We start from the raw sequence: 21048 nt of genomic DNA on the forward strand, positions 1-21048 counted from the left end.
TAGCCCTAATTACTTTTCAAAAAATTTTTTTATTGAAAGCTTCCATAATTATAGACAATAAACAATGATAATTCCCTCCCCTCCCCCACTTTCTCCCTCACAAATCCAACCTCCATTATATCCCTTCCCTCTCTCAATTAGACTCTCTTTAAATTTTGATGTCATTATCTTTTCTTGCTGTTATGTGGGTCTTGTGTAGGTAGTGCCAGGCACAGTGAGGTCATGGCTATCTAGGCCATTATGATATAATTTGTTCAAAAGGACTTATCATCCCCAAACACTTGAGAGTCATCAGTTTACACCTATACTAAAGTTTCTGTGTTGCTAATTCTTTTCATGATCATACAAGACAAATAATACTTGAAGGGCAATGTTTTTATTATTCCCAACCCAAGCATTACTTTTTGTAATCCCATACCTGGCTCCAGCGTTATTTTATTTATTTTTGAGGTAGGATCTCCCTCTAGCTCAGCCTGACCTGGAATTCACTATATTGTCTTAGGCTGGCCTCAAACTCATGGCGATCCTCCTACCTTTGCCTTCCAAATGCTGGGATAAAAGGCATGTGCCATCATGCCTGGCTCCCTCCAATATTATTGCTATTTTTAGAAGTTTTATTTTAAAAAAATTACTTATCTATTTATTTATTTGAGAGGGATAGTGGGTGCTCCAGGACCTTTAGCCACTGCAAATGAACTCCAGTTGCATGTGCCACCATGTGCATCTGGCTTACGTGGATTCTGGGAAATCAAACCTGGGGCCTTGGGCTTCACAGGCAAATGCTTAAGGGCCATCTCTCCAGACCTCCAACACTATTTACAAAGCTCCCTTTATTAAGCAGCTAGCCATAATGAAGAAGTCTTGTTTTCTTTGGGTTTAGCCAGGTGATATCACAATTGTGAAATCAATGAAGAATCCTCCAGCTGGTGTTAAACTCGTGATGGCTGCTGTGTGTGTCATGAAAGATATAAAACCAGAAAAAATTTCAGATCCTTCAGGAACTGGAGGCAAGGTAATAACAGCACAGATTTCAATCATTTTCATGAGTGTACAGAACTTGTTTGTATAAACTATTCTGAAATCAAATATCAACAACACCCAATCCAGGGAAGAAACTTTCTCAGAGTGAGTGGACTCAGAATTACCTATAGAAAACCATATTTATCTAGTCTGGTAAGCAGAGTGTCGGAAAAAGCATGCTTCTAGCTACTGCCCCATTTTGGCTATGCAGGACTCCTTGCTATCATGTGCTTAGAATTAAATGAGATACCTGTATTTTGTAGCTAAGATTTATGAGAATGCAACATAGCATGCAGGAATTGATTTTGAGAATTCCAACATTTAACTGAGTCCGGGAGACTGTCTAGTGAAGTTGTTATAAGCACAGCTATAATCCTAGCACTCCACAGGAGAGGTAGGAGGGTCTGTTCAAGATCAGCCTGAGCTACATAGTGAGTTTGGCATAGCCTGTGCTACTTGAGACACTGAAAAGAAAGGAAAAAAGAAAGCTAAGCTCACACCTATAGCCTTAGCACAAGGGGTACTCTCACCAGGCAGGAAGATTGTTCCAAATTCCAGACTAGCTTGGGCTACTTAGTGAGTTCCAGGCCAGCCTGAGCTACAGTGTGAGATCCTATACCAAAAACAGCTTTTAGGGCTGGAGAAAGGCTTAGGGGTTAAGGCGTTTGCCTGCAAAGCCAAAGGACCAAAAAGGACTCACCAGGACCCACACAAGCCAGATGTACATGGTGGCACATGTGTTTGGAGTTTGTTTTCAGTGGCTAGAGGCCCTGGTGCACCTATTCTCTCTTTTATCTGCCTCTTTCTCCCCCCTTCTCTACAACTAAATAAATAAAATATTGAAAAAAACATTTAAAATTTTTTATTTATTTGAGAGAGAATAGCTATGGATACATGCCAGGGTCTTTTGCCTCAGCAAACAAACCCCACATGCATGTGTCACTTTTTGTCTCTGGTTTATATGGGTGGCTGGGGAATTGAATCTGGGCTGACAGGCTTTGCAGGCAAGCACCTTTAACCACTGAGCCATCTCCACAGCTCCTCAAAAACATTTTTTAAAAATAATTAAGGGCTGGTGAGATGGCTCAGTGGTTAAGGTGCTTGCCTGCAAAGCCTAATGACCTGAGTTTGAGTGCCCAGTACCCATGTAAAGCCAGATGCACAAAGTGCCACATGCATCTGCAGTTCATTTGTAGGAGCTAGTAGCCCTGGCATGCCCATTCTCTCTCTCTCTCCCTGTTTCTCTTCTCTCTCTGCTTGAAAAAATAAATAAATAAAAATTTAAAATATTTTAAAAATAAAATAAATTAAAGGCTGGAAAGATGGCTTAGTGGTTAAGGTGCTTGCCTGCAAAGCCCAAGGACCAGGTTCAATTCCCCAGAACCCAGTTAAGCCAGATACACAAGGTGGTGCTCACATCTGGGGTTTGTTTGCACAGCTGGCAGTCCTGGTTCATCTATTCTCTCCCTCTCCTTCTCTCTGTATCTTTCTGCCCCTCTCTCTCTCAAGTAAATAAATAAAAATTAAAAATATATTTAAAAAATCTGGGTGTGGTGGTGCATGCCTTCAATCCCAGCACTCGGGAGGCAGAGGTAGGAGGATCACTGTGAGTTCGAGGCTACCCTGAGACTACATAGTGAATTCCAGGTCAGCCTAGGTCAGAGTGAGACCCTACCTTGGAAAAAAAAAAAATATATATATATATATTTAAAAAATAAATTAGGGCTGGAGAGATGGCTTAACAGTTGAGGAGCTTTTCTGCAAAGCCTAAGGACCTATGTTCAACTCTCCAGATCCCATGTGAGCCAGATGCACAAAGGTGAGGCAAGTGCAAGGTCACACATGACCATTAGGTGGTGCAAGTGTCTGGAGTTCAATTGCAGTGGCTAAGGCCCTCGCTTGCCAATTCTCTCTGTGTATGCTAATTCTCTCTCTCGCTCTCTCTGAAAAAAAAAATTAAAATGAAAGAATGTGCTTTGGATCCAGAATTTCTATATGCAGATATCTTGACCCCCAACATCAGTATGGCCTGTGGGCAAGCTGCTTAACTTCTGTGGGATTCTGTATCAGAGAATAATCCTAGCCCCTATCCCACAAAGTTAGAAGATTATATTAGCCAGTGCATATAAAGCTCCTATATAGATGTATAAAATGCATGTATGTACATAAGTGACATATATAAACACATATAGACAGAAAACTCACAATAAATATTACTAGATATTGAAATTATTATTCAGGGGCTGGGGAGATGGCTTAGTGCTTAAAGGCACTTGCTTGAAATTATTATTCTAGGTAATCACTGTTGAAGAAGTGAATAATATCTGTTCTCAACTAAATTTATGGTCTTATTTTCTTTTGGAGGTTTCATAATACCTAGGTTTGAATTCCTAAATTAGATATTTTTTTAAAGTTTTCTCCTCCATTCAGATAATAAGTTAATAATGTCTCATTCATCAAGTTATTCATATTTACACACACACACACACACACACACACACACACACACACAATTCCTCTCCCCATTAGATGTTTTTAAAACTTTTTTATTTATTTGAGAGAGAAAGAGGGAGAGAACCTCCAGCTGCTGCAAATGAACTCCAGATGCATGCCTACCTTGTACATCTGGCTTATATGGGTCCTGTAGAATTGAACCTGGGTCCTTTGGCTTTTGTAGGCAAGCACCGTAACCACTAAGCCATTTTTCCAGCCCTCCTACTAGACTTTTGGAAGTAGGACAAAACGAAGTGGAACTGGTCATTCTTCATGTATTAGCAGCATGCGGCTTTGTGCCGTAGCTGGAAGAGCAGTACGACTTTGGCTTTCTTCTTTCTGTTCTTTCGTTTCTCTTAAAGAGCCGAGATTGGTGAGGACATTGTCTTTAAGAGAAGTCCTAAGGGTTGAGGATGTGATAGATGCCCACTTCACTTGCACACAGTGCCCTTCGTTCAGATCCTACCACCACAACACGTGAAACAAGAAAGGAAGGGAGGGAGGGAGAGAGGAAGGAAGGAAGGATGGAAACCCTTTTGATTCAAAGAACAAAGGAAAATACAATTTAAGTAAAAATGTGTTATATGAAATTGTGATGTATCTATACTATCTGCTTTTTTTTTTACACTTTAAGAAGAACTAATCAAATCAAACCGTATTTTCAATGATTAAATTTTAAAATTTCATAAAAGTATTTCACATATTTAACATGTTCTCAGGAAGAAGTTTTTTTTTTTTTTAATAACTTTGGCCAGGTCTAGTGGCACATGCCTTTATTATTATTTTTATTTATTTGAGAGCAACAGAGAGAGAAAGAGGCAGAGAGCAAGAGAAAGAATGGGCACGCCAGGGCTTCCAGCCACTGCAAACGAACTCCAGACGCGTGCACCCCTTGTGCATCTGGCTAATGTGGGTCCTGGGGAATCGAGCCTCGAACCGGGGTCCTTAGGCTTCACAGGCAAGCGCTTAACCGCTAAACCAACTCTCTAGCCCAAGAAGTTTTTTTTTTTTTTTTTTTTTTTTGGTGTTTCAAGGTAGGGTCTCACTCTGGTCTAGGCTGACCTGGAATTATAGTCTCAGGGTGGCCTTGAACTCACGGTGATCTTCCTACCTCTGCCTTCCAAGTGCTGGGATTAAAGGCGTGTGCCACCACGCCCGGCTTGTTTTTGTTTTTTTGAGGTAGGGTCTCACTCTCGTTGAGGCTGACCTGGAATTCACTATGTAGTTGCAGGGTGGCCTCTCAAACTCATGGTGATCCTCCTACCTCTGCCTCCTGAATGCTGGGACTAAAGGCGTGCGCCACCACGCCCGGCTAGAAGTTGGTATTTTTTTTTATTTTTTATGGGGAACATTTTATTCAAACTACCACCTCCCCAGACCAAGTTTTAGGTCTCACTTGCAAGCCTCTGTCCCAGTATCTGGGGTATTGGGGGAATCCCTAGAGCCAGCCTCAGGCTTGGTTTTATTCCATCCATGTTGTCATACCGTCTCTGGGTACCTCATGGTAGCCGTGAAGATGCAAGGCCAGCCAGGGAGTGTGCAGTCTCCACTTCAAGGAAGAGACAGGGCAGAGGCGGGGAGGGGACACAATCAGCGCAGAGCCACAGGTCAGCCTCAGAGCCTGTGTCCTGGAGACTCTTTGGTTCCACCCCAAAGGCTTCTTCTTGTCCTATAGAAAAGCCTCAGGAAGTTGGTATTTTTAAAGCATATAAACACCTTTTCTGGATAATAAGCATTTTAATTATTTACTATTTCATAAGTTTCAATCAACTTTATTTCTAGATATTTGATTACTGGGGACCTAGCAAAAAACTTCTGGGAGATATGAATTTTTTAAGAGATCTGAGAGACTATGACAAGGACAACATTCCAGTGAGTTACATGAGGTTTTTTTTCTCTAAATATGACTTTGTCATGATGTAATAAGATCTTTAAAAGTATGCGATGTCTTATGCGACTTAACAAGATAGTCTTTTGGAGAAATTAAGGTAAGTGATAAAGGGATATTTTAAAAAATATTTTTATTATTTGCAAGGAGAGAGATGGAGAGAATGAGAATGAGAGAGAGGAAATGGGTGCATCAGGGCCGTCAGTCATTGCAGTTCCAGATGTATGCTCCACTTCGTGCATCTGGCTTTATGTGGGTACTGGGGGAATTGAACCCAGGCTGGTAGGCTTTGCTAACAAGTGCCTTTAACCACTGAGCCATTCCTCCATCCCTGATAAAGGGACATTACATTTATCAATAACCATATCATGAGTTTTTATGTTACAAAACTCTGATAATTAGAAACTTACTATAGTTACTATTTTAGTGTACAATTGATTTGAAAGAATTCTCTTAATGTCCTCTTGCAATAAATAGCTCATTTATTAGGAAGTCTTAGACACATTTACATATGCTATAAGGGCTGGGAAGGTAGCCCGTTGGGTAAAGTGCTTACTGTGCAAGTGAGGTCCTGAGTTTGGATCCCCAGCACCTACGTACAAATGCTGGGCATGGGGGCATGTGCCTGAGAGTCCAGTGCGTGGGAGGTGGAGACAGCCAAATATCTAGGGCTCACTGGCTAGCTAATCTAGCACAGTCAGCGCACTTTAGGTAAGCTCCAGGTTGGAGACTTATGTCAGAAAACCTAGCTGAGAGCAAATGACACCTGACCTCAACCTCTAGTCTCCACACACGTGCACACACACATGTACCTGCACACATGCACGCATCTACACACATGCCAAAAGAGTACATTTAAATTTTTTATTTATTTATTTATTTATTTATTTGAGAGCGACAGACACAGAGAGAAAGACAGATAGAGGGAGAGAGAATGGGCCCGCCAGGGCTTCCAGCCTCTGCAAACGAGCTCCAGACGCGTGTGCCCCCTTGTGCATCTGGCTAACGTGGGACCTGGGGAACCAAGCCTCGAACCGGGGTCCTTAGGCTTCACAGGCAAGCGCTTAACCGCTAAGCCATCTCTCCAGCCCAAATTTTTTTTAAATATTTTATTTATTTATTTGACAGGAAGAAAGAGGGAGAGAGAGAGATAAAGAGAGAGAGAGAGAGAGAGAATGGGCACACCAGGGCTTCTAGCTACTGTAAATGAACTCCAGAAGCATGTGCCACCTTGTGCATTTGGCTTACATGGGTACTGGGGAGTCAAACCTGGATGCTTAGGCTTCGCAGGTAAGTGCCTTAACCTCTAAGCTATTTCTCCAGCCCTGAAGATACATTTTTTTTAAAGTTCAAATTTCCATGCATTGATGAGTTAGTATTTCCTTATTTTCACTTGCTCTCTCAGTCCACAAGTATCTTCTAGTATTCTCGGAGGAAACATCTTGTCTTAATGTCTATGTGAAATTTGCATATTTTTCATAGATATTTCTTGTATTTTTGCTACTAATGTACTTTATTTAAAATTATCCCAAAATGTTGATTTTAGTACTTAAAAATAACATAATGTTTTTAATCCAAATGCTTTTGTGACACATGCTTTTTCAGTTTATGAATATGTAATCCATGTTGTGATTTTAGAATCTCAATCTTGTTTCATAGGTGACTGTAATGCAGAAGATTCGAAGTGAATATTTGACAAACCCTGAATTTGACCCCCCTAAGGTTGCGAAGGCTTCTTCTGCAGCTGAGGGCCTGTGTAAGTGGATCATGGCCATGGAGGTGTACGACAGAGTGGCCAAGGTATGTGGAGAATTCACATGTCCACGCCTACTAAACTAGGGTCAGAAATTAAGGCTCATGCACTTACTTGTTAAGGTGTCTCCAAAGCGATTCCAGAAAGAACTGGAGCTGCCACAGCATGGTCATCAGATGCCCAATGGACGGAGAGGCTATAATGTTGGGGCTGCTGTGGGTAGCAGGGCCAAGAGAGAGGGGATTGTCCAGACAGACTTGTCACCTGTCATCACAGACCCTGAAACCAAGGGAAGTAGGGCTTGACCAGGAGAGAATTAAGAAACATTCAAGACATCAGAGGCGAAGAAGCCAGTGTAGCCTAATTGGTGAGCTCCAGGCCAGTGAAAGACTGTCTCAGAAGAGGTGGGTGGTGGTCTTGAGGACGACAGCTGAGGTTGTTCTTTGACCACAACATGCACTGGGACCCCCCACAAACATGCCTGTACACACAGGTACCCCACACACAAGCATGTGTGTACACACAGGTACCCCCCACAAACATGCATGTACACACAGGTACCCCACACAAGCATGCACGTGCACACAGGTACTCCACACAAACATGTGTGTACACACAGGTACCCCCCTCAAACATCCATGTACACATAAGTACCTCCACACACAAACATGCATGTACACACAGGTACCCCCACACAAACATGCATGCACACACAGGTATCCCACAAAAACGTGCATGTACACACAGGCACCCCCCCCACAAACATGCATGTATACACAAGTACCCCCACAAATATACATGCACACACAGATACCCCACACACAAACATGCGTGTACACACAGGTGCCCCACACATAAACATGCATGTACACACAGGTACCCCCACACAAACATGCATGTACACACAGGTACCCCCACAGGAACACACATGTATACACAGGTACCCCCACACAAACATGCATGTACACACAGACACACAGACACACACACACATGCAAAAAGAAACACACAGAAAAACACCAAACCAACAGCACATCCAAGTATTTTAAACACAGGAGTGGAGACATGTCTTAGTAGTTAAAGGGACTTGCTTTCAATGGGTGAGGTGGCGCACACGTGTGATCCCAGCACTCAGGAGGTGAGGTAGGAGGATCACTGTGACTTTGAGGCCAGCCTGACACCACATAGTGAGTTCCAGGTCAGCCTGGGCTAAAGCAAAACCCTACCCTGAGAACAACAAAAAACCCACAACAAAAATGGTGCTTATTTGCAAAGCCTGCCAGCCAGCCAGCCTAGGTTCAATTCCCCAGCCACCACATAAAAGCCAGATGCAAAAAGTGGCACATACATCTGACATTCCATTTACAGCAGCAAGTGACCCTGGCTTGCCCAAATAAACAAACACAAGCAAATAAGTAAATACATATTATTTTTAAAACCAATTACTATAAAAATAAAATGATAAACTGGGCATGGTAGCTTATGCCTGTAATCCCAGCATTTATGAGACTGAGACAGAAGGATTACCATAAATTTGAAAGTAATCTGGGCTACAAAGTGAGTTCAAGATAGCCAGGACTATAGAGTGAGAACATGCCTCAAAAAAAAAAAAAAAAAAAAAAGGGGGCTGGAGAGACGGCTTAGCGGTTAAGCGCTGGCCTGTGAAGCTTAAGGACCCTGGCTCAAGGCTCAACTCCCCAGGACCCACGTTAGCCAGATGCACAAGGGGGCGCATGCATCTGGAGTTCGTTTGCAGTGGCTGGAGGCCCTGGCGTGCCCATTCTCTCTCTCTCTATCTGCCTCTTCCTCTTTCTGTCTGTCACTCTCAAATAAATAAATAAAAATAACAAAAAAAAATTTAAAAAAAGCAAAATACAAAAACAAACAAAAAGTTCCACCAACAAAAAAAGAAGAAATAGAACTATATGCTTTTTTAATGTTTTTTAAGTTGAATGAAAACTTCTCATTGTTTTGAGACATTATATTACATAGTATGATATTTTCACCATACCTTGGGATATTTTATTACTCTATAATAATTTATAGGTGACAGTTTATAATACAGATGATTTATATAGTTTGTGAAGTTATATAGATATTTTCCTATAAATGCAAGAACATAAGATTCAAGAAAACTGTTTCTTATGTGGAATTTACCACTGTAATAGATTTCTAGTCTATCGTATCTTTGAAGACATTAACCAATGTCAGCTTTCTATAGTGCACATAGCATCTGTATGTGTTGCTCCCAAACAGGCTGTGGCTCCTAAGAAAGCACGCTTGGCAGAAGCTCAGAAGTCCTTAGGTGAGACAATGGAGCTACTGAATCAGAAGAGAAGTGAACTGGCAGAAGTAGAGCATCATCTGGAAAATTTACAAAAGACATTTATTGAGAAAACAGTGGAAAAGGCTGCCTTAGAAGATCAGGTGGAACTCTGTGCTAAGAAACTTGAAAGAGCCTCAAAACTAATTGGAGGACTAGGTGGAGAAAAATCAAGGTCAGATTTCTACTAGTTTGAACAAGATTTAAGAATGACAGATTTGCCGGGCATGGTGGCGCACGCCTTTAATCCCAGCACTCGGGAGGCAGAGGTAGGAGGATCTCCGAGAGTTCGAGGCCACCCTGAGACTACATAGTGAATTCCAGGTCAGCCTGAGCCAGAGTGAGACCCTACCTCAAAAAACCAAAAAAAAAGAATGACAGATTTGAGCTGGAGAGATGGTTCAAGTGTTGTTTAAAGATACTTGCTGGTAAAACATAGTGACCTGGGTTCAATTCCCCATTACCCATGTAGAGCCAGATGTGCAAAGTGGCACATGTGTGTGGAGTTCCTTTGTAGTGGCAGGAGGCCCTGGGACACCTATACTTTCTCTCAAATAAATAAATAGCTAGGCATGTGGCCCATGCCTTTAGTCCCACACTTGGGAGGCTGAGGTAGGAGGATGGCTGTGAGTTTGAGGTTGTTCAGAAACTACATAGTGATGTCCAGGTCAGCCTGGGTTAGAGTAAGACCCTACCTCAAAAAAACAATAAATAAACAAATAAATAGATAAAGTTTTTAAAAGAAACTTAAGAAAAAACACAGGCTTGAAAACATGACCTTCCTTGGTTATTTGGCATGATTACTCCTAATTTTACAATGGCTAGTTGAGATATTAACATTCTATAAGGCACCTGGCCAAGCTTCTCCAAAGTGGAATATCACTGTTGAGGACAGGGCTTGTAACTTGCTTTCAAGTAGTTTTGAAGTTTTTAAAAAAATGGAAGAGAAGGAAGAAGAAAAAGAGGCAGTGTTAACTTTTCAAACTAAGTGGTGCATGGTTGTTGGTTTATGGAATCTTTTCCAGTATTTTGCACATTCAAGTTTTTATAATAATTGGGAAGAGCACGGTATTTGTGGTTTACTTCATTAAAATTCATTTCCAAGAAGATATAACTTGCTTGTTTTCACAAAGACTTGTGGAGGAAAAACAAAAGCCCATTGGCCATATTTTAATCTACTAAGTTGGACTGGCAGTCAGCTGCTTTATTTATTAGTTGCATGTATTTATTGAATAACATGGTAAGGTAATACGTCTTTGATGATGCTATCTAGTGCAGCTTAGATGGTTTGGAAACAACTTTAAAAATTTTATTTATTTATTTGTTTATTTATTTATACACAGAGAGAACAAAAGAGAGACACAGAGAGAGAGAGGGAGGGAGAGAATGGGTGCTCCATGGCCTCCAGCCACTGTAAATGAACTCCAGATGCATGTGCCACTTTGTGCATCTGGCTTTATGTGGGTCCTGGGGAATTGAACTCAGGTGGTTTAGCATTGCAGGCAAGCGCCTGAGCTGCTGAGCCATTTTTCTAGGCTGGGAACAACTTTTATTGTGAAGGTTTCATTGAAGGGCAAAAGCACCAACCCTACCTATAGTGTCTTTGAAGTTCTTGGTTCTCTGTTTAGTAGTAGATCAACTTCTATATTGCTTAAACATAGAAATTTCTGTAATGAATTGCAAATGTTTATGTGTCTCAAAGTCTAGTAGTAAGTACTGAAACAGATAGCAGGCCCCCTAGGCTAAATTACCCTAGGGAAAATTATTAGGCAAAAACATGGTCATGAGGCCTGGGAAGATGGTTGAGTGGTTAAAAGTGCTTACTTGCAAAGCCTGCCGGCCCAGGGCTCTATTCCCCAGTGCCCACCTAAAGCCAGATGTATAAAGTGGTGCATGTGTCTAGAGCTCATTTGTGGCGACAAGAGGCCCTAGTGTGCCCATACTCTCTCTCTCTTTTCTCCCTGTCTCTTCCTCCCTCTCTGTAAATATATGTATATATTTGTAAGCAGACAGATAGAGGGAAGAGAGAGAGAAAGAATGATTGTGATTGGCCTCCTGTCACTGCAAACAAACTCAAGATGCATGCACCACTTTGTGCATCTGGCTTTATGTGGATATTGGGGAATTGTCATTAGGCTCTGCAGGCAAGCTCCTTAATCACTATGTCATCTCTCCAGTCATCTATTATATATATATATATATATATATATATATATATACATATATATATATATATATATATATGTAATATGCTATTGCGTTGTTGTTAGTTATTCTAAAGGACTAACTCATAAAAGAAATGAATACCAATACTCCATTAATGAAGTGCAATTTATCATTCATATAATGTGGTCTACCAGAGCCAGAAGCAGATAAGCAAGCGCCCAACAGTTCCTGGCATTTTATGACAGTTTGGTCCAGCAGGCCCTGGCCCTTTCAGTTGCCGTATTTGTTCATTCGTGGTTGTTAATCTGTTCTGCCTTTGGTGTGTGGTGCAGGTGGTCTCAAGCCGCAGATGACCTTCAAATAACCTATGAAAACTTAACCGGTGACGTCTTGGTGTCAGCAGGAGTCATAGCCTACCTCGGTGCTTTCACTTCTGGCTTTCGACAAACTTGTACAAATGACTGGAGCATGTTATGCAAGGTACTAATTTTCTACTTAGTGAGCTTTGTTACAGAGCATTCAAAGTACATTATGGAAGAAAAGATAATAGGACAGTGAAATTAAAAAGAACTGCAAATATGGGAGTCTTCCCTGTTTGGGATTTTAATTAATTTATTTATTTTGCTTCTTTTTAAAAAATTATTTATTTATTTACCTGAGAAAGAGAGAGATAGAAAGAGAGAAAGAGAGAGAGAAAGAGACAGGGAGAGAGAGAATGGGCACGCCAGGGCCTCCAGCCATTGCAAACGAACTCCAGACACATGTGCCACCTTGTGTACCTGGGGTTACATAGGTATAGGAGAATGGAACCTGGGTTCTCTCCAGCCCTTCTGTGCTTCTTTGATGAGTAAAATACTTCTATAGGGGCTGGGGAGATGGCTCATCAGTTAAGGCACTTGCCTGCAAAGCCTAACAACCCCAGTTTGATTCCCCAGTACCCAGTAAAGCCAGATGCACAAGTTGACCATGTGTCTGCAGTTCGTTTGCAATGGCTAGAAGCCCTGCCATGCTCATTGTCTCTCTCTCTCTGCCCTCTCTCTCAAAACAACAGCAACAAAAAACTTCTACAGTCCAACTTTCAGTGCAGTTTTTCTGATCCAGTTATTACATAATACCTAATAACAAATATGCATATGGTTTTTCAGTATTTCTACTAGGGACTTGGAAAAGGCATTTGTTAAAGCAGTTAAAGGCATTTGCTTGCAAAACCTCCTGGCCCTGGGTTCAATTTGCATGCTACCCATGTAAAACAAATGCAAAAAGTGTCATGAGCATCTAGTGTTCATTTGCAAGTGGCAAAAATCACAGGCGTGCCCAGACAACTCACATGGGAAAATAAATAAATAAAAATTACCAAAAAAATATTTCAATGCTGGGGGTGGTGACACACACCTTAATTCCAGCACTTGGGAGGCAGAGGTCAGAGGATCCACCATGAATTCAAGGCCAACCTGAGACTACATAGCGAATTCCAGGTCAGCCTGGACCACAGTGAGGCCCTACCTCAAAAAACCAAAAAGGAAAAACAACAACAACAAAAAAAAAAAACAAGAAAAACAGGGGCTGGAGAGATGGCTTAGCAGTTAAGGCACTTGCCTACGAGGCTTAAGGACCAGGTTCGATTCCCCAGTACCCATTTAAGTCAGATGCACAAGGGGGCACGTGCTTCTGGAATTTGTTTGTAGTGGCTGAAGGCTCTGGCATGCCCACTCTCTCTCTGCCTCTTTCTCTCTCTGTCTGTCACTCTCAAATAAATAAGTAAAATAAACAAAAAAAAATTTTTTTAAACCAACATGTTAAAACTAGTAAGATGAAATACAGCATCCAATATTTGTTTATCTCTTCCAGGAGAAAAGAATCCCATGTTCAGAGGAGTTCTCATTGAGTAAAACCCTGGGTGACCCAGTAAAAATTAGAGCTTGGAACATTGCTGGATTACCAACAGATACATTCTCCATAGATAATGGCGTGATTGTTAACAACTCTAGACGATGGTAAGGAACGTAAATGTTCTCTCCATTATTTATCTGAAAGTTTTCAAATATATAAAAGTTGAAAGTGTTTCACAATAAGCACCATATAACTGCCACCTCCTAGAATCTGCATTCAGCATTGTAGTATATTTGCTGCTCAAACTTGTATCTATCCCTCCATCAACCTATCTTTTAAATATAGTTTTTGGGACTGAAGAGGCAATTCACTGGTTAAGGTACTTGCCTGCAAAGCCTAAGGACCTAGGTTCGATTCCCCAGAGCCCACATAAGCCAGACGACAAGGTGGCATATGGGTCTGGAGCTTGTTGGCAGTGGCTGGAAGCCCTGGCATGCTCATTCTCTCTCTATCTGCCTCTCTCTCTCTGTGTCTCAAATAAATAAAATAAAAATTAAGATGTATTTTAGTGTGAGTTGCAGACACCTATTTCCTCCTAAACACTCCACCATTGACTAAAGATCAATATATTTTTTGAAGGAAAATTTACATATAATGAAATACATAAAACTCAAATATATCATATGTTGAGTTCCAGAAACAGTACTCAGCTGTGTACCTCAAACCTCTACCAAGGTACTTAACATGAGCTACTTCCAGGAAAGTTCCTTTACAGTAGAGCCCTGCCCTCGTCCACCCCAGGAACTCAAGAGTGTTTATCACAGTACTCTTGAGAAATGGCCCATTTCTCTTTTAAAATTGCATGACAGGGCTGAAGAGATATCTCAGTGGTTAAAGGCAGCTACTTGCTTGTAAAGCCTGACCATGTGAGTTTGATTCCCCAGTACCCATGTAAAACCAGATGCACAAAGTGACACGTGTCTGGAGACTGCTTGCAGTGGCTGGGGGCACTCTCTCTTCCTCCCTCCCTCTTTCCCCATCTCTCTATTTATAAGTAAATAAATAAATAATAAAACTCTAAAAAATTATTTATTTATTTGAAAGAGAAAGAGGCACAGAGTGAGAGCGAGAGAGAGAGAATGGGCACACCAGGACCTCTAGCCACTGCAAACAAACTCCAGACACATATGCCGCTTTGTATATCTGGCTTTCTTGGGTATTGGGCAATTAAACCTGAGTCCTTAGGTTTTGCAGGCAAGAGCCTCAACTGCTAAGCCATATCTCCAGTACAGTAGTAAAACTCTTAAAAAATAAAATAAAATTGGATGACAACACGACTAAGTAACCATTGTAGGAACTATTTTACAGAAGAAAACTATTTTCCAAGCTTTTTAAAGTGATCTGATAAACACATGACAATAAAGGCCAGTTGAACAGTTACTGTAGTTATGAGACCATTGTCGATGGCAATTGGAAAGAAGCTCAAACTGAGACACCTGTGTTCAACTGAAACCCAGAGACTTTGAAGAACAATGGCTAGAAAAACACTACTTGTGTGCATCACAAGACTGGCCCTCTCCTTTAATCCCAGCACTTGAGAGGCAGAGGTAGGAGGATCACTGTGAATTCAAGGCTACCCTGAGACTACATAGTGAATTCCAGGTCAGCCTGGGCTACAGCAAGACTATATAAACCTCTAAAAAAAAGGGTCTGGAGGATGGCTTAGTGGTTAAGAAGACACTTGCCTGCAAAGCTAAAGGACCCAGGTTCAATTCCCCAGGACCCATGTAAGCAAGATGCACAAGGTGGCACATGTGTCTGGAGTCCATTTACAGCGTATGGAGGCCCTGGTGCGCCTATTATAGCTCCCTCTATCTGCCTGCCTCTCACTATTTATCTCACAAATAATAAATAAAAATAAAACAAAAACAAAACAAACAAATTTTAAAAAACCCTCCAGGAGATGGGAATGAAATACTTTGACTCCTGTTCTCCTCCTGACTGGTAAAAAGTGTCCCTTTGAGAATTGATAGCAGTGTCAAATAGGTGTTTTTTGTTGTTTGTTTCTTGAGGTAGGGTCTCACTGTAGTCCAGGCTGACCTGGAATTCACTTTGTAGTATCAGGATGGCCTTGAACATATTGTGATCCTCCTACCTCTGCCTCCCAAGTGCTGGGATTTAAGATGTGTGTCACCATGCTAAATTTACTTTTATTAAATTTTTAAATGAATTTTTTGAGGTTAGAAAGCAGTGGGTTTCACCATGGCATCTTCACACATATGTGTCATTCTACCTTGTTCTCATTTGTTCCCTTTCTCCAGTGTCCTCCTGTGCCCCCACCTCCAAACTACTTTCCATTCTTGTCCCAATAGGTCCTCTCTCTCTCTGCCTTTCTGCTTTCTTAGTAAGTGTATTGTGTTTCCCTGTTTCCCACCTCCCTTAAAATCTCTTCAACCACTCATGATTTCCTCTCTAGTTTTTTTTTTTTTTTTTAAATATATAAGGTAGGGTCTCACTCTAGCTCAAGCTGACTTGTAATTCACTGTGTAGTTTCAAAGTGCTGGGATTAAAGGTGTGCACCACCAGGCCTGGATTAGTTTTTTTTTTTTTTTAATATTTATTTATTTGAAATCCAGGGCAGCAAGAGGTAGAATGAGAATGGGCACAATAGGACCTAGGGCCACTGCAAATGAACTCCAGACATATGCTCCACTTTGTGCGTCTGGCTTTACGTAGGTACTGGGGAATTGAACCCAGGTCATCAGGTTTTATAAGCAAGCACCTTTAAGTGCTTAGCCATCTCCCCAGCCCCTCCCTCTCTAGTTTTGTTATCACCAAACACACATATACAACTACACATGCACATATGCACATGCATATAAATATACACATATATACAATATATAATTTTAAATACAGGTTCTGCATATAACAGAAAATATGCAAAATTTGTCTTTTTTTTTTTTTCAAGGTAGGGTCTCACTCTAGCCCAGACTGACCTGGAATTCATTATGGAGTCTCAGGGTGGCCTTGAACTCATGGCGATCCACCTACCTCTGCCTCCCGTGTGCTGGGATTAAAGGCATGCGCCACCACGCCCGGCAAAATTTGTCCTTTTTTTTGTTTGAGATAAGGTCTCACTTTAGCCCAGGCTGACTTGGAATTCACTCTGTAGTCTTAGGCTGATCTCAAACTCACAGCAATCCTCCTACCTCTGCCTCCTGAGTGCTGGGATTAAAGGTGTGTATCGCCACGCCTAGCACTAGAGTTCATCTTTTTCTTGATATTTATTTATTTATTTGACATAGAAAGAGAGAGGGAGAGAATGGGCACTTAAGGGCCTCCAGCCACTACAAATGAACTCCAGACTCATGCACCCCCTTGTGCATCTGGCTAACGTGGGTCCTGGGGAATTGAACCTGGGTCCTTTGACCTTGCAGGCAGATGCCTTATATACTCCAGTCCTAGAATTTGTCTTTTTGAATTTGATTTATTTCATAAAATAATGATTTCCAGTAGCAAGCATTTTCCTGAAAATACCAAGATTTGATTTTTCTTTACCATTGCATAAAGTTATACTGTGTATAAGTGCCACATTTTCCTTTTTTATTTCTTTTGCACAGGGTGAGATATATGAATCTTGTTTTGTTCTTCTACATGTGAAAATCCAATTCTCTGAGTCATTTGTTAAAGAGGTCATATTTTTTTCTAATGTATGTTTTGACACCTTTCTCATAAATTAGATGATTATAGTTATGTAAGTTTAGTTATGGGTGCTGTACTCTAATTTTAGTATATGCAGAGCCAAAGTGAGCACTTGTATCCTATCCCATTAGTCTACATGTCTGTTTTTGCTACTATGGCTCTGTAATGTAATTTGAAAAATGGAGATTGTGATACCTCCAGCATTACTCTTTTTGCAAAGGATTTTAGCTATTTAGGATTTTGTATGTGTGTGTGTGAGATTGGGGGGGGACAGAAAGAAAGAGAGTGGGTTTCTGTGTGAGTTTTGGGACTGTTTTCTCTGGTTCTGTGAAGACTGCTTTTGGGCTTTTCATGGACATTGTACAGAATCTATACATCATTTTTTTCCTAACATACCCTTTTTCACAGAATGAATCCTGCCTGCCCATGAGCCTGGGGGATCGTTCTATTTTCTAGTGTCTTTAATTTCTTTCTTCAATCCCTGTAGAGGTCTTTGGCCTCCTTGGTTGGTTTTATTCCAATTTTCGAAGCTATTATGAATGGAATTTTTCCTGATTGTTCTTGGACGGTTCGCTGTCTGTGTATAGAAACTGTAGATTTGTGTGTGCTGATTGTATACGTGCTACTTTACTAGAAGTGTTTTTCAGGCCTAAGTTTTCTGATGAACCCTAAAGACAGGCCTTTTAATTATAGGGTTATGTCATCTGCAAATACGGATCATTTGGCCTCTTCCTTTCCCGTTTGTATCTCTTTTGTTTCCTTCTCATCCTCACGTTGTCTCATCATGATTTTGAGCCCTGTACTGAATAGGACTGGAGGAAGTGGACACTCTCAGCCGAGCCCAGGTTTTAGAGGACATGCTGTGAGCTTTTCACATGTAGTGTAATGTTTCCTGTGTGGTTATTGTATGAAGACTTTATTACGTTGAAGTATGTTCTTTCAATTCCTAGTTTCTTCAGGGCTTTTATTTTTGAGAGGTTGTACACAATATGTGGTATGTGTGTATGTGTGCATGTGTGGTGGAGGGGGTGTAGGCACTTGTGTGTACAGATGAATACACCTGTGCAGAGGCCAGAGAAGGACATCGGACACTCTCTGGCACTCATCTGCCTTGTTTCTCAGAGACAGAGTCATCACTGAACCTAGAGCTCACACTAATTTTTTAAATATTTATTTATTTACTTGAGACAGATAGAGAAAGAGAGAGAATGGGTGTGCTAGGGTCTCCAGCCACTGTAAACAAACTCCAGATGCATGCACCCCCTTGTACATCTGGCTTACATGGGTCCTGGAGAATTGAACTGGGTTCCTTTGGCTTTGCAGGCAAACGCCTTAACCGCTAAGCCATCTCTCCAGCCCCACACTAGCTTTTGGTTAGACTGGCTGATCAGCAAGCTCGCACAGTCCTCCTCTTTCTTCCACCCTCAGTATGGGGGTTGCAGGCATGCACACCACATTCAGGCTTCCACCTGACTTGTGTGGATCAAACTGAGGCCCTCATTACTTCTTGCCACCTACTACTTTTGGGATTGGCTTGTTCTTATTTTTTCTGACATAAGGTGCATCATTATTTATTTATTTATTGGAGATCGTTCTGATTTTAGGGCAGTGGTTTTGAGATAGAGTCTTGCTCTAGCCTAAGCTGCCCTGGAATTCACTATGTAGTCCCAGGTTGGCCTTGAACTCATAGCGATCCTCCTACCTCTGCCTCCCGAGTGCTGGGATTAAAGGCGTGTGCTGCCACACCTGGCGATATTTCTGATTTTTAAGGGTAAGTACTCAAGGCTGTAAGCTTTAGTCTTAGAACTGCCTTAGCTACATCCCAAAGGTTCTAATAAGTTGGGTTTATATTTTCATTTGAGTCTAGGAACATTTTGCTATCCACTGGGAGCTCCTCCATGATCCACTGTTCTTTCAAAGGTATCTTTGGTTCAGTCTCCTTGTATTTATATAATTCTATATTTTGTTCTTGTTATTGATTTCTAATTTTATACACTGTCACCTGGCACAATACAATTGATTATTTTGCTTATCTTGCATTTGGAAGACTTGGTCTGTGGCCTAGAATGTGGTCTGCTTTAGGGAATGTTCCATGGGCTGCTGCGAAGAATGTGTATACTGCTTCACGTTGAAGCAGTGTTCTGCAGATATGTGAACTCCATCTGACTCATGGTATTTTAACTCTGAGATTTCTGTGTTGATTTTCAGTTTGGGTGACCAACATAGAGATGAGAGCAGGGTATTGAAATTACTCACTATGAGGCTGGAGAAAGCTCAGCAGGCCAGAGCGCTTCCTGTGCAAGCATGGGGACCCAAGTTCCAGTCACAGCACCCACATAAAAGCCAGACATGGCCACATACGGCCTTAGTCTCAGAGGAGTGTGTGAGATGTGGAGATGGGAGGAACCGGGGCTCCCTGTTCATCCAGTCCAACCAAAAAATGGGGAACTCCAGTTCGATGAGAGACTCTGTCTCAGAGAAATAAAGCAAGCAGTGATAGAGGAGGATTCCCAGTGTTTCCGTCTGGGCTCTGCATGCATGCATATGGGGTGCACACATGTGCGCACACACAAACACACTGCATACGACATATACACACGTCAAGAAATAAAAAGAAAAGAAAGAGGCATTTGAGGTTGTGGCTCAGCTCTTGGATTCTAGCTCTGGCCCCTCCATGTACCCACAAATTGTAGAGGCTACAGATGACCCATTATTATTGAATCCGCGTCCAGCTGACCTTTTATGTCCATTCGTGTTTGTTTTATGAAATTGGGAGCCCCAGTGTTTGGTGCATGTATATTTACAATGGTCATATCTTCTTAGTGAAGTTTACCCACAAATTTTGGCTTCCATCTGTTTGGTCAGATATCAGAATAACCACACCAGCTTCCTTTCAGTTTCCATACACTTGATGAAATTGTTTTCCACCCCCTTCAACTGTGGATGTCTTTAACAGAGAAGTGGGAAGCTTGGGGACTACAGAAAGGTGGGTCTGGCTTCTTTATGCATTCAGCCAGTCTGTGTCTCTTTATTGGTTAGTTGAAGTTTTTTATATTAAAAGTTATTCTTGAGAGATGTTTGCTCATCCCTGTATTTTTGTTGAGTGTTTTTCTGATTGGTTGGATCATCGTTTCTTCCTTACTTTTCCCTCATTAGTATCAGGGGTTGCCAGGTTTACCATGCTGGATGTGAAGTATTCCTTCCTAGCTCTCCTTTGTTCAGCTGTTCCTCTCAGGAAATGTATTCTCTGCTCTGTTCTCATAATGGAGCCTGTCTTCCTTCCTCTCTGTGTGTAGCCTTATACTATGTGTACTCCGCAGTGCTGGCTTGGTGATTGTGGACCACCTCATTTTTGTGTTGTCTTGAAATTCCTTCTCTATCAATTTTTAAAAAAAATTTCTATTTATTTATTTGTCTATGTGTGTGTGTGTAAAAGAGAGAGTATAGGTCCATCAGGAAACATTGCTGCTGCAAACAATCTTCAAATGCATGTGCCATTTTGCATATCTGGCTTTATATAGGTACCAGAGAAGTGAACCCTGGCCAGTAGGCTTTGGAAGAAAGCACCTTTAGCCACTAAGCAATCCCACCAGCCCTTCTTGGTCAATTTTAAAAGGTAGTTTTGCTGTATGAAGCAGTCTTGGTTGGCAGTAATTTCCTTTCAGTACTTAAAATATACCAGTCCAGGGCTGGAGAGATGGCGTAGCCATTAGGGACTTGCCTATGAAACCTAAGGACCCAGGTTCAATTCTCAAGTACCCATGTAAGCCAGATGCGCAAGGTGGCACATGCATCTGGAGTTCATTTGCAGTGGCTAGAGGCCTCTCTCTCTCTCTTTCACTCAAGCAAACAAACAAACAAACAAACAAA

The 21048-nt window shown here is 41.4% G+C and overlaps 1 protein-coding gene across 1 annotated transcript in view; it reads left to right on the forward strand.

The window, feature by feature from the left end:
• Dnah12 (dynein axonemal heavy chain 12) overlaps positions 1–21048 on the forward strand; it is a 196393-nt gene that overhangs the window by 124018 nt on the left and 51327 nt on the right. The window contains exons 50-55 of the mRNA XM_045135823.1: positions 885–1012; positions 5296–5385; positions 7061–7201; positions 9411–9652; positions 11976–12123; positions 13492–13637. Of these exons, the coding sequence (XP_044991758.1) occupies positions 885–1012; positions 5296–5385; positions 7061–7201; positions 9411–9652; positions 11976–12123; positions 13492–13637 (895 nt within the window). The remainder of the gene's footprint in view (positions 1–884; positions 1013–5295; positions 5386–7060; positions 7202–9410; positions 9653–11975; positions 12124–13491; positions 13638–21048) is intronic.

Source organism: Jaculus jaculus, chromosome 16, assembly GCF_020740685.1.
Source record: "Jaculus jaculus isolate mJacJac1 chromosome 16, mJacJac1.mat.Y.cur, whole genome shotgun sequence".
In the NCBI taxonomy this organism is placed as follows: domain Eukaryota; kingdom Metazoa; phylum Chordata; class Mammalia; order Rodentia; family Dipodidae; genus Jaculus; species Jaculus jaculus.